Here is a 12,636-nt window from a genome sequence, read left to right on the forward strand (position 1 = left end):
AATGGCTCACATGGGAATATCAGATGCTGTGAGACAAAGACTCCCAGACCCTGCAGTGTTTTCTAGCAAGCCTGAGTTGATACCAGAATGCAAGGCTTTTTATTCTGTATTTAGTGACTATATAGCATATTAAAAAGCCCACACTGATAGTGGTTTTTGTATAACAGCATTCTTCTTTTGGTAAGAAAGCCCCCATGCAGCTATGGTATGAAACTTCCACTTAAAAAGAAAATGTGATCTTTCAATAACAAGTTAAATCTAAATGGCAAGCGTGAGTATGGAACAGATCACCCCCTCCCCACACTCCATCCAGCCTTCCTCTCATTCTGGTTTAAGTTTCAAAGCCTTTGGGCCTTCTATTCTCAGTGCTGATAAAGTCTACATTGTTGTCTGCCAACTAAACTCCATTCAGGCCTCATAATACATCACATAATAGACATGGGATTAAGTTGTTAGCTGGCTTTTCTTTCAACTGCCATCCATCACACAAACAGCACTTTGAGGAAGGAAACCTATTTTCTCAGCTGCAGCATACACGACTTAGTTATCCACATTGCTGAGATTTACAGTTTACTTTCTCAAAAGATGACAAATAATTATGTAGAGACATCAAGTCAGCTTTTATTCGGATCAACCAGATGCTTTGTGCTCACATCCAGGTACTCGTGTGGTGGGGGCAGCACCCACATTTGTCCAGCAAACCTGAGCTGAAGTCAAAACAAAACCTCAAAACAAAACCACCATGGCTCTTCTTAAGATGTATGAGCATCCCCCTTTACTGTTTCTCCTCTCACTATTGACCTCTGTGTCAGCAGTGAGAGCAGGTCAGCCCTGTCACCTCTGTGACCTGCTCTTACCAGCTGAAAGCTCTCCTTTGTGCAGGTCCACACACACCTAGAGAAAGGAATAAATACTAGTTTTCCTTATAATATATATACCCTCTAATAAAGTTATTGAATTTTCCTTAAAAATAAATACTTTCATTCCAGAGTACATCCCATAGTGTACATTGCATTTCATACCAGAATGTACCCATAGCTAGTAATGGTGACCCTTCCCCTGCTCTGCAGGCACTGCTGGGCATCATCAGCACATGTGAAAAAGGGTTGGAAGTTGGAGAATGCTGGCTGCTGCTGTGGAGGTGGATACTCTGTGGGCTGCTCCCTTGATGAAATGCTGGCTTAATCTAATGTAATTTTAAACTAAATCCGACTGAGTGAGTTTGAGGTCAGGAGATAGATAGTCAGCACCTGAATATCAGTTCCACCAGGCACAAATGTAGTCCAGGGGATGGAGATGCATGAGAATGCTGGATTGTGTGATTCTCTCACCTGTAAAATGATTCGCCCTCATTTTGCAATCCAGTGAGCCAGTGTAAACAGCCCTCAGCAAACCAAGCTCAGTACAACCAGGTAATAACCTGGATATATAGCTGGAGGTTAGCTGGTTTTGGAAACACTGCTGTATTTATTTAAATATCCTGGGCTATTTCATGCAATAGAAATGATTTTCTGGAAAAAGAAATTATTGAGGCAACACTTCTGTTGACAAAAGTAGTAATTACTTTAAGAGATGCTTGGAAACGCTGCTCTTAACTCTAAGGAAATGTCACTGACAGCTTGTTTAACAGTGAAGATACCTCCTGAAGCCCAGATAATTATACATATCCCCCCTTGATACTTTTATTTTTGACTGTTTGTGTGACAGTCAGTGCCAGTGAGCTGCATTTACTCTCGTGCACAGACAATTTGAGCTGTGGCTTTACAGATCTCTGTGTGAATGAGGTTAACACACAACTTTTCTTAGGGAATGTTTTCATGGAATGTCATATATGCCATTTACTAACCATTCACCTGAAGGATGTGGGTCTGATACAGCTCTTCATAGCCGTAGGCATGACAGGTGTAATTGCCCATGTGAATAGTTGTTACCTTGGTGATGTAGAGGGAATCATCTTCTCCAAAATCCTGAATGGAACAAAAGACAGGAAAGGTGCCTTATTATTTAGTAACAATATTTTAAGCACTACATGAATGGATACTACCTGCTCAGAGGTTTTGATAGCAATGCAGCCTGGGGGCACAGCTTGAATTTTGAACAGTAGGCTATAAAGTTCATAAATCAACACGCAGGGAGAAAATGAGCAGCGATTTAAGAGAAAGGTAAAGTGACTCATCTGAGAATATGAACTTTTGTGCTTGTTGCTAACAAGGTGCTTTTTGCACATAAAAAAGATGGCCATTTCCAGCTGTTTAATTTATGGGGGAATTTAATATCTACCTGTTAACCTCAGATGCATAAAATGCTAACATTTGGGTGGGTTAAGGTTTCCTTTATCTCTGCTGGTTCTTAGAAAATGCACTGCAGCCTTGAGACTTGATGAAAAAGAACTGAAGCTCTTTGTCACTTATCTCAGACAATATCCTAGGCAGGAGACAAGGAAGAAGACAAAAAGCCTCTTCTCAAACATACCTGTTTAGTTCTGTAACTGCTTAACAAGTATCTTTCTTCATCCCCTTCATCCTTCTAGACCTGCTGTTGCATCGTTTCAATTTTTGATTACAGATGGGAAGGATTGAGTTATTAGACACATTTTTGGCACTTGAATACATTGTACAAGCACCCTGCACAGGCATTTATTTCAATTCATTATTTATTTGCTAATTTCAATGTTTATTTACCAAACTGTAGCTAAGAGAACCACAGCACTGATGGCTAAATTAAGCAGCTTCTCTTATTACTCCACCAAACTTCAGACCCTCTGCAGCTTCAGAGTGTTTGTGTCTCTATGCAAACGGAGGAGGATACATTTTAAAACAGTTAATGAGCTGAAAGAAAGATTTTTCTGTAATCATCCTCACGTGTGAAGTATGCTAAATTGAACTCTTTGAGTAATTTCACTGCAATATTATGGGAAAATTCAACTTTGAGTCAGGGTGGCACAAACCCAGTACAGCAGGGTGAATGTTGGAGAGGTTCTGCTCATGAGAACACAAGGACTTGTTCTCAAAGCTCCAAGGGGCAGCTGGAAGGCAGCCTGCAGCCTGGGGTGTGCAGGGGAAGCCCCTCCAGGGGTCCTGCCTGCTGCCACCCCATGTCTGGGACATGCAGCAGTGAGGAGGGGACAGCTCATTCCTCCTCTGCCATGGCAGAACCCACCAGGGGGGACATTAAACAGGAACATCACTTTGATCTGCTGGCTTGGAGTCAAGAACCTGGGTCCTGATTTCTCTGTGTTGGAGGAAGGGAATCCACACACAGAAGCTCTGACACTGCTCCTTCCCTGCTGCACCCACGGCAGCTCCAGCACTGTAAGGAACCATCCACAGCCACCTGCTGCTGCCAGCCCCTGCCCAGGACCCAGAGATCACAGGCAGGACTTGTTTGATCAGCACACGGGCTGACTTCTGAACCCAAACCTTTTGGGGCTCCTTACATCTCACATTTCCTGCCTCTTCAGGGTGCATGTGCTTTGCAGTTTGAACCTTCCTTTCCAGACACCACACTTTGAACATTTTTTAAGGAAGCTGTGATTCTGCAGCAGACGTGCAATGCCAGCTGGCACCCTTCAAGAGAAGTACAAAACAGCCTGTCTCCTGCAGTACGGATTGATCTGGCACTACTTCTGTCAGCTCATGAATCTTCTCCAAAATCTTCTGTCTGGCACTAAGAAGCATATTCATGCCTCACCTCTCAGTGGCAGGTCAGCACTGGTGGGGGGGAGATAATTTTGAGAGCTTACCTAGTTTTTAGACATGTTTTAAGGCAGGTTGAAAGTGAGCACTGAGAAAGAAGGAGTTTACTGGCAGGACACAACCCTTCCCAAAGCACCAGAGAGGGCACAGACATACCCACAATCATGACCTGGTTCTGCTGACTGTGCTGCTCCAACGGGCAAATGTATGAACAATTGTAAAGAACCAGAGTAAATCCATAGATTATCTGAAATCCATTCTTTATAATCAAAAGCATATCACACATTATTGTCACCTTGGTGTCAGGCATCTATACTATGGCATAAGCTGGTTAAGTTTTCCAATACACTATTACAAATATCTACTCAAAAATCCCCATTTCAAGCATTTGCCTGTATTTTGGTCAGTTAGATCTTTCCTGATGGAAAGCAAAGATGCATGAGTAACTGCTAATGGAAGAGACACTAACCCTGTTCAAATGGTATTTGCATGAGATACAAAAAACTTTTTGTATGCATTGGAGGGGACTTAATAACAGTTTTTGTAAGTTAAAAGAAACTAAAATTGAGTTCAGATTAATAATAGCAGGATGGCTACTTTAATAGAATAATTTGGTCCAAGGAGTTGTGGAAAAACAGGACAATATAATCTTCTCTATTTAAGTATGTTACTTCCTTTAAAATATTACAGAAAAATATTCTGAATGATTGGTTTGTGCTCAGTAATTTTCTTTTTAAGGATGATCAGTTTTTTTCCAGTGCATACAAATGTATTAATATAAGCAAAAAACCCCTGCAGAACCAAACAGGTGCAACACTATTGTATTATTAACTTCTTTTCCAAATGTTTTTCTTGAAAAGAGGAGTTTATATTGGTAAAAGCACAGTTTGTGACTTTGAAAATCTATTTTCTGACTTCTGGTGTTTAAAGAAAGTTATCGAAGATGATTTAGGTCAGCACCATGTCCCCATGTCAGGCATAGAGGGGAATTATCACCTCTGTATTAGAACCTGCTCACACAGTAAGTTTATATATAACTACAAAATTATTAAGAATTGAAAGTGTTTAGGAGTGGGAAGGAAAAAGAGATTGTGGCATTAAATGTTTAACACTGAACCTTTTGTGGCTGCAAAAAGTAGACTGAATTCTCTAACAAATTAATGACTTTCTGTGTGTTTATTGCAGCTCACGGTTTTCTCCTAGTGTTTCCCTGTGGACATAGTTAGTACATTAGGATTGCACTGTTACATTTTATATCTATGGATGCATTCTTATGCACAAGCACTTTCTTTGTGTATTTCATAAGGGTGTATTTGGAAGTGCTGTAAAAACCCAAGCCCTGGAGCATTAAGAAATGATGAGTCTTTGATTCCTTAATAGCCTCTAACTCCACATCTTGCAGTCAGGAGAGCCGTGCTGCAGTTGGAAGCTGTGAGACGTATTTGGGATGTGTCCCATATCCCCCTCCATGCTGCACTGCCTCTGGGAGCTCTGAGGAGCTGCTCACAGGCCACTGCCCTCCTAACAGGGTGTGAGTGAGCACTGACAGCTGCTCAGCTGCTGCTCCGCTTTGCTGGCATGTGGATGGGGTGGGCAGAGGGAATGGGAGCAATTCACCATGGGGAAAAAAGCAGAGGAAATATTTTCACGTATTTTGACTCAGTTTAGATGGCTTTTGCTTGTTAAGCCAGTTCTCCAAGTCACCACAAGACTGAAAGCAGACAGAGCAGAACAAAAACATCTATAAAACTGATGCAGCATAATTCTTCTCTCCCCAGATATATCCCCAGTTTTAAAACAGTATTTTGAGGCTCTCTGGGGAGCTCAGCAAGTGCTGCACACCCCAGGGAGCTGTTACTGCCCCACTTGACCCCAGCAATGCCCACAGTGAATTGAAAAGACATTTAAATGTATGATTCCATGAAGAAGAACAGGCAATCAGTAGAAAGGCACTAAGCAACTTCTGGGACTTACTTTGGTTCTCCTCATTTGCCACGCAAGGTGAATTATCATGGAATCATGGAAAGGTTTTGGTTGGAAGGGACCTGTAAGCTCATATGGTCCAACCCCACCCTGCCATGGGCCCCTTTCCCCAGTCCAGGTTGCTCCAAGCCCTGTCCAGCCTGGCCTTGAACACTTCCTGGGATGGGCTGTCTCTGGATGGATGTGGGTGCTCAGGGATGGGGTATCTCACCATTTTCTTGTGAAGAGGAAGAAAGAGAAGTGATGAAACTAGAGGAAATACCCATCTAACTCCACAGAATCATAAGCCCTGCATCAAAGCAGCCAGATAAGTGCAGGGTGTTCATCATCTCTACCTTATGCATTCCATTATAAAGTTATTTTTAGAATAAAAAAAATTGAGAAAGCTATGGTTATAATTTCTCATAATTGATAAAGTCAACTAGTGGCAGCTGATAAATTGACTTCTCTGTATCACCTTTTTTCTTAGTTTTTCAAATAAAAGTTCTCTGTCCTTCATGAGCTCCTTTCACGTCCTGCATTTACCCTTCAACCAAATGATGGATTAAATTACCTCAGAATATGTTTTAACTTTTCAAGATTTAAAAAAATTCATCACCTTGCATTTTACATTGATAACAGCTTGGTAATCTATAAAATATTAAAAAAAAAGTCGGTCCAAAAAAAATAACAAAGCAGATCCTAGGAAATGGATACATACTTTTTTGTTGGTACAGTATTTCCTTTCCTTTCCATCACTACTGATTACCCAAGGCATTGGTCTTTCCAAACACAGATTTTTCATATTTATTTATCCCATTCCCATTCTAATGCATTCCCTGGTCATGCACTCTGCCACGGTTCAGGGACACCGTGCTCAGAGATGTGTAAAACATTGCATATTACTTGTAAATCTTGTTCACATTCTGTCTCAAGTGAATTCCAGCCTGTGATTGTAACACCACAAATCTCCAGCTCTGACACCCAGGAAGGAGCTGGCAGGGAGGAGCCACATTAACCCTGGATGCTGAGCTGGCTGTGATGCCACAGGGTGCAGGGCACTGCCATCCACCTCTTGCCTGTTTCAGATGCATTTTCATGAAGCTTTCTGACATGCCTTAGGGTTGCTCCAACATTTTAAACCCTTTAAATTTTTGTCAAAGTTTCTTGGTTTTCAGGAAGTTTGAACAGTAATGAGCACAGACACTTATTATTTTTTAGGTTAACTTCCAGATGCTTGAGAAAAAACCCCAAACTTGACTTCAAACCACAAAGAGGAAGAAGAAACAGAAAAATCAATCCTACTGACATGAAGGCAGAGATTCCCCACATTCCCAGCTCATATTGGCACCAGTCACCCCACAGTATGGCACTATGGATTACACACTCCCTTGCTCAAGCCATTTATACACACACAGTGATTTAAATCCATCCAAGTTAGATGCTGACTGCTCCTAACAAATACTGGGCAGGAGGGAAGCCCTAAAGACAGTCAACACCCTCTCACCATGATGGTTTGAAAGAAATAAAAAGAAATAATGGCTGAGGGAATGAAGTTCCCTGAGTGTTCTGCTTTCAGGAGATTTGCTTTCCAAATATTATTATTACTCCTCCTCCTAATAATAATAATAATAACAATTCATTTTAACCTCTTCCATTCCAGCCTTTCCCAAGGCCAGGGAAGCTGGAGATCTTCTCCACATGGTTTCAGTGCCTACTGACAAAACCAGTCCTGGCAAAGGGGCTTGCTGGTGTCACCAGTTTTGCACCAGAACCCCAGAATGGTTTGGGTTGGACGGGACCTTAAAGCTCATCTTGCCCAACCCCCTGCCATGGGCAGAGACACCTTCCACTGTCCCAGGTTGCTCCAAGCCCTATTCAACCTGGACTTGAACACTTCCAGATACAGAAAAATCCCATCCTTATCTCACAATCACCAGCAAAGCAACCAGTATTAACTAATTCACACTAAAAAAGCTTGCCTGATCCTCAGTGTCCTAGAAATCTCTCTCTGATAATGTTTACAGGATTTTAAAACAAAATGTACCCAAGCATTTAATGAGATTATTGTTATGCAAAATCTACAACAATGGCTATCATTTTGGAAATGATTTCTCCTTCCTAATGAAATGTCTCTGATCTTTTTTACAATAGATTTATGAGTGATTCATATAAAAATAATAAAAACTAAATTAATCATGGGTCCTTAAATCACTTTCTTTGATGCTTTTAATAATTCATTTCTAGAGACAAGCTGAAAACTTATGCTTCATTAATATTATTTGTTCCTGGTTTTACACATCACTTTAGTCAGTTACATGGAGAGAAATTCAGCCTTAAGCAAATGCTAGAATACTACTGCAAACACAGCCTGATGGGGCATTAATTTATCTTTTCTGGTTTTTCTGCTCAAAGAATTTAACGCAACATGCTGCTGAGTCAAAAAAATTTTTGCCTTGAAAATATGGACATGAACTTTTTAGATAGTTGTGTAATTATAATATAACAAAAAATGGGTGAGTTTTACATCCTGAGAAACTTAGAGATAACATGACAAGGAAAATGAATAGTAGGTACATTCCTCTAAAAATGCAAGTGGATACAATTTCTGTAATCTTCATTATGACAAAATGTGAGACTGTATACTCAGAATATACTGTCAGTAGTAATTTTGCACTTAACCTCCACTTTAGATCCTGTAAATACATTAAGAAGCTACAAGCAATTTCATAACTTTGATTTGAAAGAGAAAAAACTTGGGTCTAAATATTCAAATTTCTGGAACTTGCTCCCATCACTGCATCACTGCAGTATCTAGGAGGGCCCAGGGTTTCATCATTTTAATGGCCCAAATTCTATTAGAAGTGAATTAATGGGGCCATTCACACATGAGCTTTTTATTATTTAACAATGAATCTACATTAAAAACATCAACATGAATACATTGTCTTCATACAGACTATTTTAATGAGAAAACAAATGCTAGTGACTTGCACCTTAAAGGCTGGCTGTTTGCTTTGGGTTTCAAATACAATACATGGAAAAGGGACATTTTCATGAGCATTCATGAAATGTGTCTCAGGACAGGCAGGCACAGCTCTTGTAAGGGCCATGAGATGCACATGGAGGTGATTTCCCAGGGGATGGGGAAATCCAGAAGTCAAGGCTGTGATCTGGAGCTCTGTGCTTGTGCCTGGGTGGGATGTGTGGAGAGAGCAAGGCTGTGCCATCCCACCTGACATCAGCAAAAATGAAGAACTCTGTATTTACACAATTGATTGTATAAATTCTATTTTTCACACTAATGATCCAACGCCAGTGTGAGTTAAAGTGTACAGATTAAAATGGAATGAGTAATGAATGACACAAATGAGTTTAGGCTATAGCTACCTGCATTACCCTTGGTAATTCACCAAATTCTTATCTACCTCTACAACCATATTAGTTTTTTTATGGTAATCTTCTCTTCACCATGCTTCTGAAGGAGCAACTTATATTTATAAATTTTATCAATTTACACGTTTCTCTGGAGATAATGTCAAATTGTGTGAAACAATACTCTATAAATACTATATGCATTTGACTCCATGAGGAGTTTATTTTATTTTCAAATTGAGGAATGTTTTCATAATCACATACTTGAGAAAACATATCGCTTGTTCCTAGGAGGCAAAAGTATATTATTTTGAATGACGACACATTATAACCACTTCACTTTTGTAGTCAGAAATCAATTTATAGCTATAACAAATTTATCAGTTTCAGCTACATTATAGTTATTTTCTGCATGAGAAAAGTTGATGTGGCTTTATTAAAGTGGAACTGCAAAGGGACTTCTAATGGATAAATAATATGCATGGGTAATTTATGGAGAAATAATATTTTTATGCTAAAAGCAATCTTAAATGTTTGCTAGAGAAACTGTTTAATTACATGTACCATTAGGATGGCTCTTTTGCAATAGCTATGTGACAAGTCATTAACAGAGCTCCCTTAGACAGGACATGACAAATTATTACTGGTTGCTTATGAAAGCTTTTGATTAAGAGAGCAATGAAAAATTATGAATATTTTGTTGCCAATCAAGATATCACATAAAAGTGATTTAACTAATGCAGTTAAACAGCTAGGCTTTATAGTAATCTCCAATCTTTCAGTTATGTGCAAATTTAGGCTTATCTAGGTTTTTGTTGACTGTCTTTGTCCCTCCCAGTATTACCCTGGAACACAGGTCACCTTCTCAGATCACATTTGTCATGAATCTGGAGAGAATAAAGCAACAAAGGACACTTCAGCAGTGCCTTTCCTCTGCTGCTCTCACACCTAGTTGGCAAGATTCTGTTTTTTCAGACTTGAGCTTCTCATTTCATCTGATTTCTTGAATTAGCATTTAGAAGAGAAAGAGTTTAATTGAAATATAATACCAGGACTTTTCCAAGTGTGTGACTATCCTGTAGGTCTGTATGTGATTAGCAATGTGCCAAGAGCAGGGAGGATTTTCTTGAAGTTAAAAAGGTACAATTAATCTCCTGTTGCTCTTCCAATTAGCCAAATTGCCAACCTTATTGTGAAAAGCAGAAATGCAATTGAGTTTCTGCTTGAGGCGTACTAAAGGAAAACCGGAGTAATTTAATTAACTACCTTCAAGTACATTAAGAAGCACACTGCCTTTACTTTCTGCTGTCAGTGCCTTTAAATAGATTATTGTTTAATGTGAGTTTGTGTACCCACGTAAGGCTGTAGCTTTGAACTGTTTGCTGCCACCCCCTGACCTGAGCTGTTAGGTGTTTAAGAAAAGAACAAGATTGAATAGAGGGATGGAGCACTCTGCTATAAGGAAAGGGAGAGAGTATTGGGATTCTTCAGCCTGGAAAACAGAAGGATTAAGGGTGACCTAACTGTGTCCTTCCAGCACCTGAAGGGAACCTACAAGAAAGGTGGAGAGGGACTTTTAAACAAGGGCATGTAGTGACAGGAGAATGGGGAATGGATCAAAAGAGAGTAGGATTAGATTAGATATTAGGGAAAAAAAATCTCCCTGTGAGGGTGGTGAGGCACTGACACGTTTTCTATAAAACTGTAAATGTCCCATTCCTGCAAGGACAGGCTGGATGAAGATTTTGCAGCCTGGTCTAGAGGAAGGTGTTCCTGCCCATGGCAGGGGGGTTGGAAGAAGATGAGCTTTACAATCCATCTAACCCAAATCATTCTGTGGTTCTGTGACAAATAAAAGGCTGCATTCAGCAGCTGAAGGACCATTCCTGCTGCCACCAAGTGCTTCAGACATGCAGGTGTCCATCCTCAGCAGCCAGAGAGGAGACATGCCTGAGCTCAAGCATCCTACATAACACCCACCGTGGAAGAGGGAAAATAAAAAATGGCAATACCCAAATTGTGCCTCCTCAAGCAATCTGACCAGAATACAGATGGCAGTGTATATACAGAACATAAAATATGTACACAGCGTAATTAAAGCTGAAAAAAGTTGTGGAGGTGTTCATTAGACTAGCAAAGTTGATGTTCACTAGTAGCAGCTGTTATATGACAAAGTGACAAAGGTCATAAACTGATATGTGACACATTAAAATTGAGGCACAAATCTTGTTTTTTCTCCTTGCAACAAAATCTCAGAGTGCTCTTCTGATATAGTTTCTCAGTGATATACTAGTGGAAACAGATCAAAAAGTGACGTTTTTTCTTGCTGTATTACACTCCATGGGAGTGTTGAATCATTCAGGAACTAGCCAGCTCATGTGCAAGGACGTAACTCTGCCTCTTCATGTAGAATTACCAATGAGAAACAGAATTACTTATAAGCAAACTGGAAATCCAGTTGGGCCGGTGCAAAATTATGTGAGGAACTGGCATTTCAGTCTGAAATTGTATTCAACACTGTTTAAAATAGCAGGAGTTGCAAATGAACCCTCAGAGCCAAGTGTCATCAGTCCTTCAATAAAGTGTTTCTCCTCAGGTTCTTGGACTGTCATTTTGTGTCCAGTTCACACAGGAGCTTTAATTCTTTGAGATTAATGCCATCATAACCAAAATTTCATAAATGTCAGCTAAATACATGAAATCGTCATTATTTTTGGCCAACAAATCCTTTAGCCCTCACAGGCTCTACTGTATTTCCACGTCAAGCTTGAAGCAGTGACAAGAAATACAAAACATTTTAAAAAGATAATACTTGCTGTGATGAAAAAGATGTTTAGATGGTTTTAATTACTAAGTTTGTGAACACAGTAATTACCTATACATGGTGCACATGATTTTCTGCTAAGGAAGAGTCAACAAATAAAGTACTGAAATTCTGTGTGTATTTCTGTCCCATGTGCTGTAATTTTCACATTTTACTGCAGAAGAATAAACCAAAGATTTTTCCCATTTCAGCAATCCTGGATACACAACAATTTGGGGAGCTATAGTACTGACTGTAACAACTCTGAACTGAGTGGTTATCAAATTAACAAGAAGTGAACAAAAATATAAATCAACTCTTGCTGCAGTGTAATTAAAATAAAACCTGATTTACCATATACTTTAATGAAAAGAGAAATGAAATACAGACCATATTTTTTGTACACTACTTTCCACTCTCTCTGTAATTAAATGTTATTAAATAAATGAGTAAGTTTATACCATCATTCAGGTATTGTCTTTAGTACCAACTATGACTCAGAGATCAGACCAGCACTGTGAATTAAAAGAGATTCATATTCCTTCCTGCAACAGCACTGCCACACCTGCTGAATAATCCCATTTTTAAACTGCTCATCAGAAATAACAGCCAAAGAATGAGAGAGGAGAACTGACTGAAAGGCAAGTGAAACAGGAGGATCAGAGATAAAAACGGATTATTTGGTTTAGATAGAGGAGAGATCCATAGCCACCACAAATGTCTTGTTTCATCTTCTTGGTGAACCTGTTTCACTGTACTGGGAGAGACACTCCTGAGGAGTGAGTGGTCTGTAGAGCTGTT

The 12,636-nt window shown here is 39.7% G+C and overlaps 1 protein-coding gene across 3 annotated transcripts in view; it reads right to left on the reverse strand.

The window, feature by feature from the left end:
- The window catches only part of FSTL4 (follistatin like 4), a 209,829-nt gene that overhangs the window by 25,403 nt on the left and 171,790 nt on the right, over window positions 1–12,636 (reverse strand). For all 3 annotated transcript variants that reach the window (XM_039701794.1, XM_039701795.1, XM_039701793.1), the window contains one exon: window positions 1,847–1,967. In XM_039701794.1, coding sequence (XP_039557728.1) covers window positions 1,847–1,967 — 121 coding nt within the window. The remainder of the gene's footprint in view (window positions 1–1,846; window positions 1,968–12,636) is intronic.

This window comes from Passer montanus, unplaced genomic scaffold (genome assembly GCF_014805655.1).
Source record: "Passer montanus isolate IOZ18808 unplaced genomic scaffold, ASM1480565v1 scaffold15, whole genome shotgun sequence".
Taxonomy (NCBI): Eukaryota; Metazoa; Chordata; class Aves; order Passeriformes; family Passeridae; genus Passer; species Passer montanus.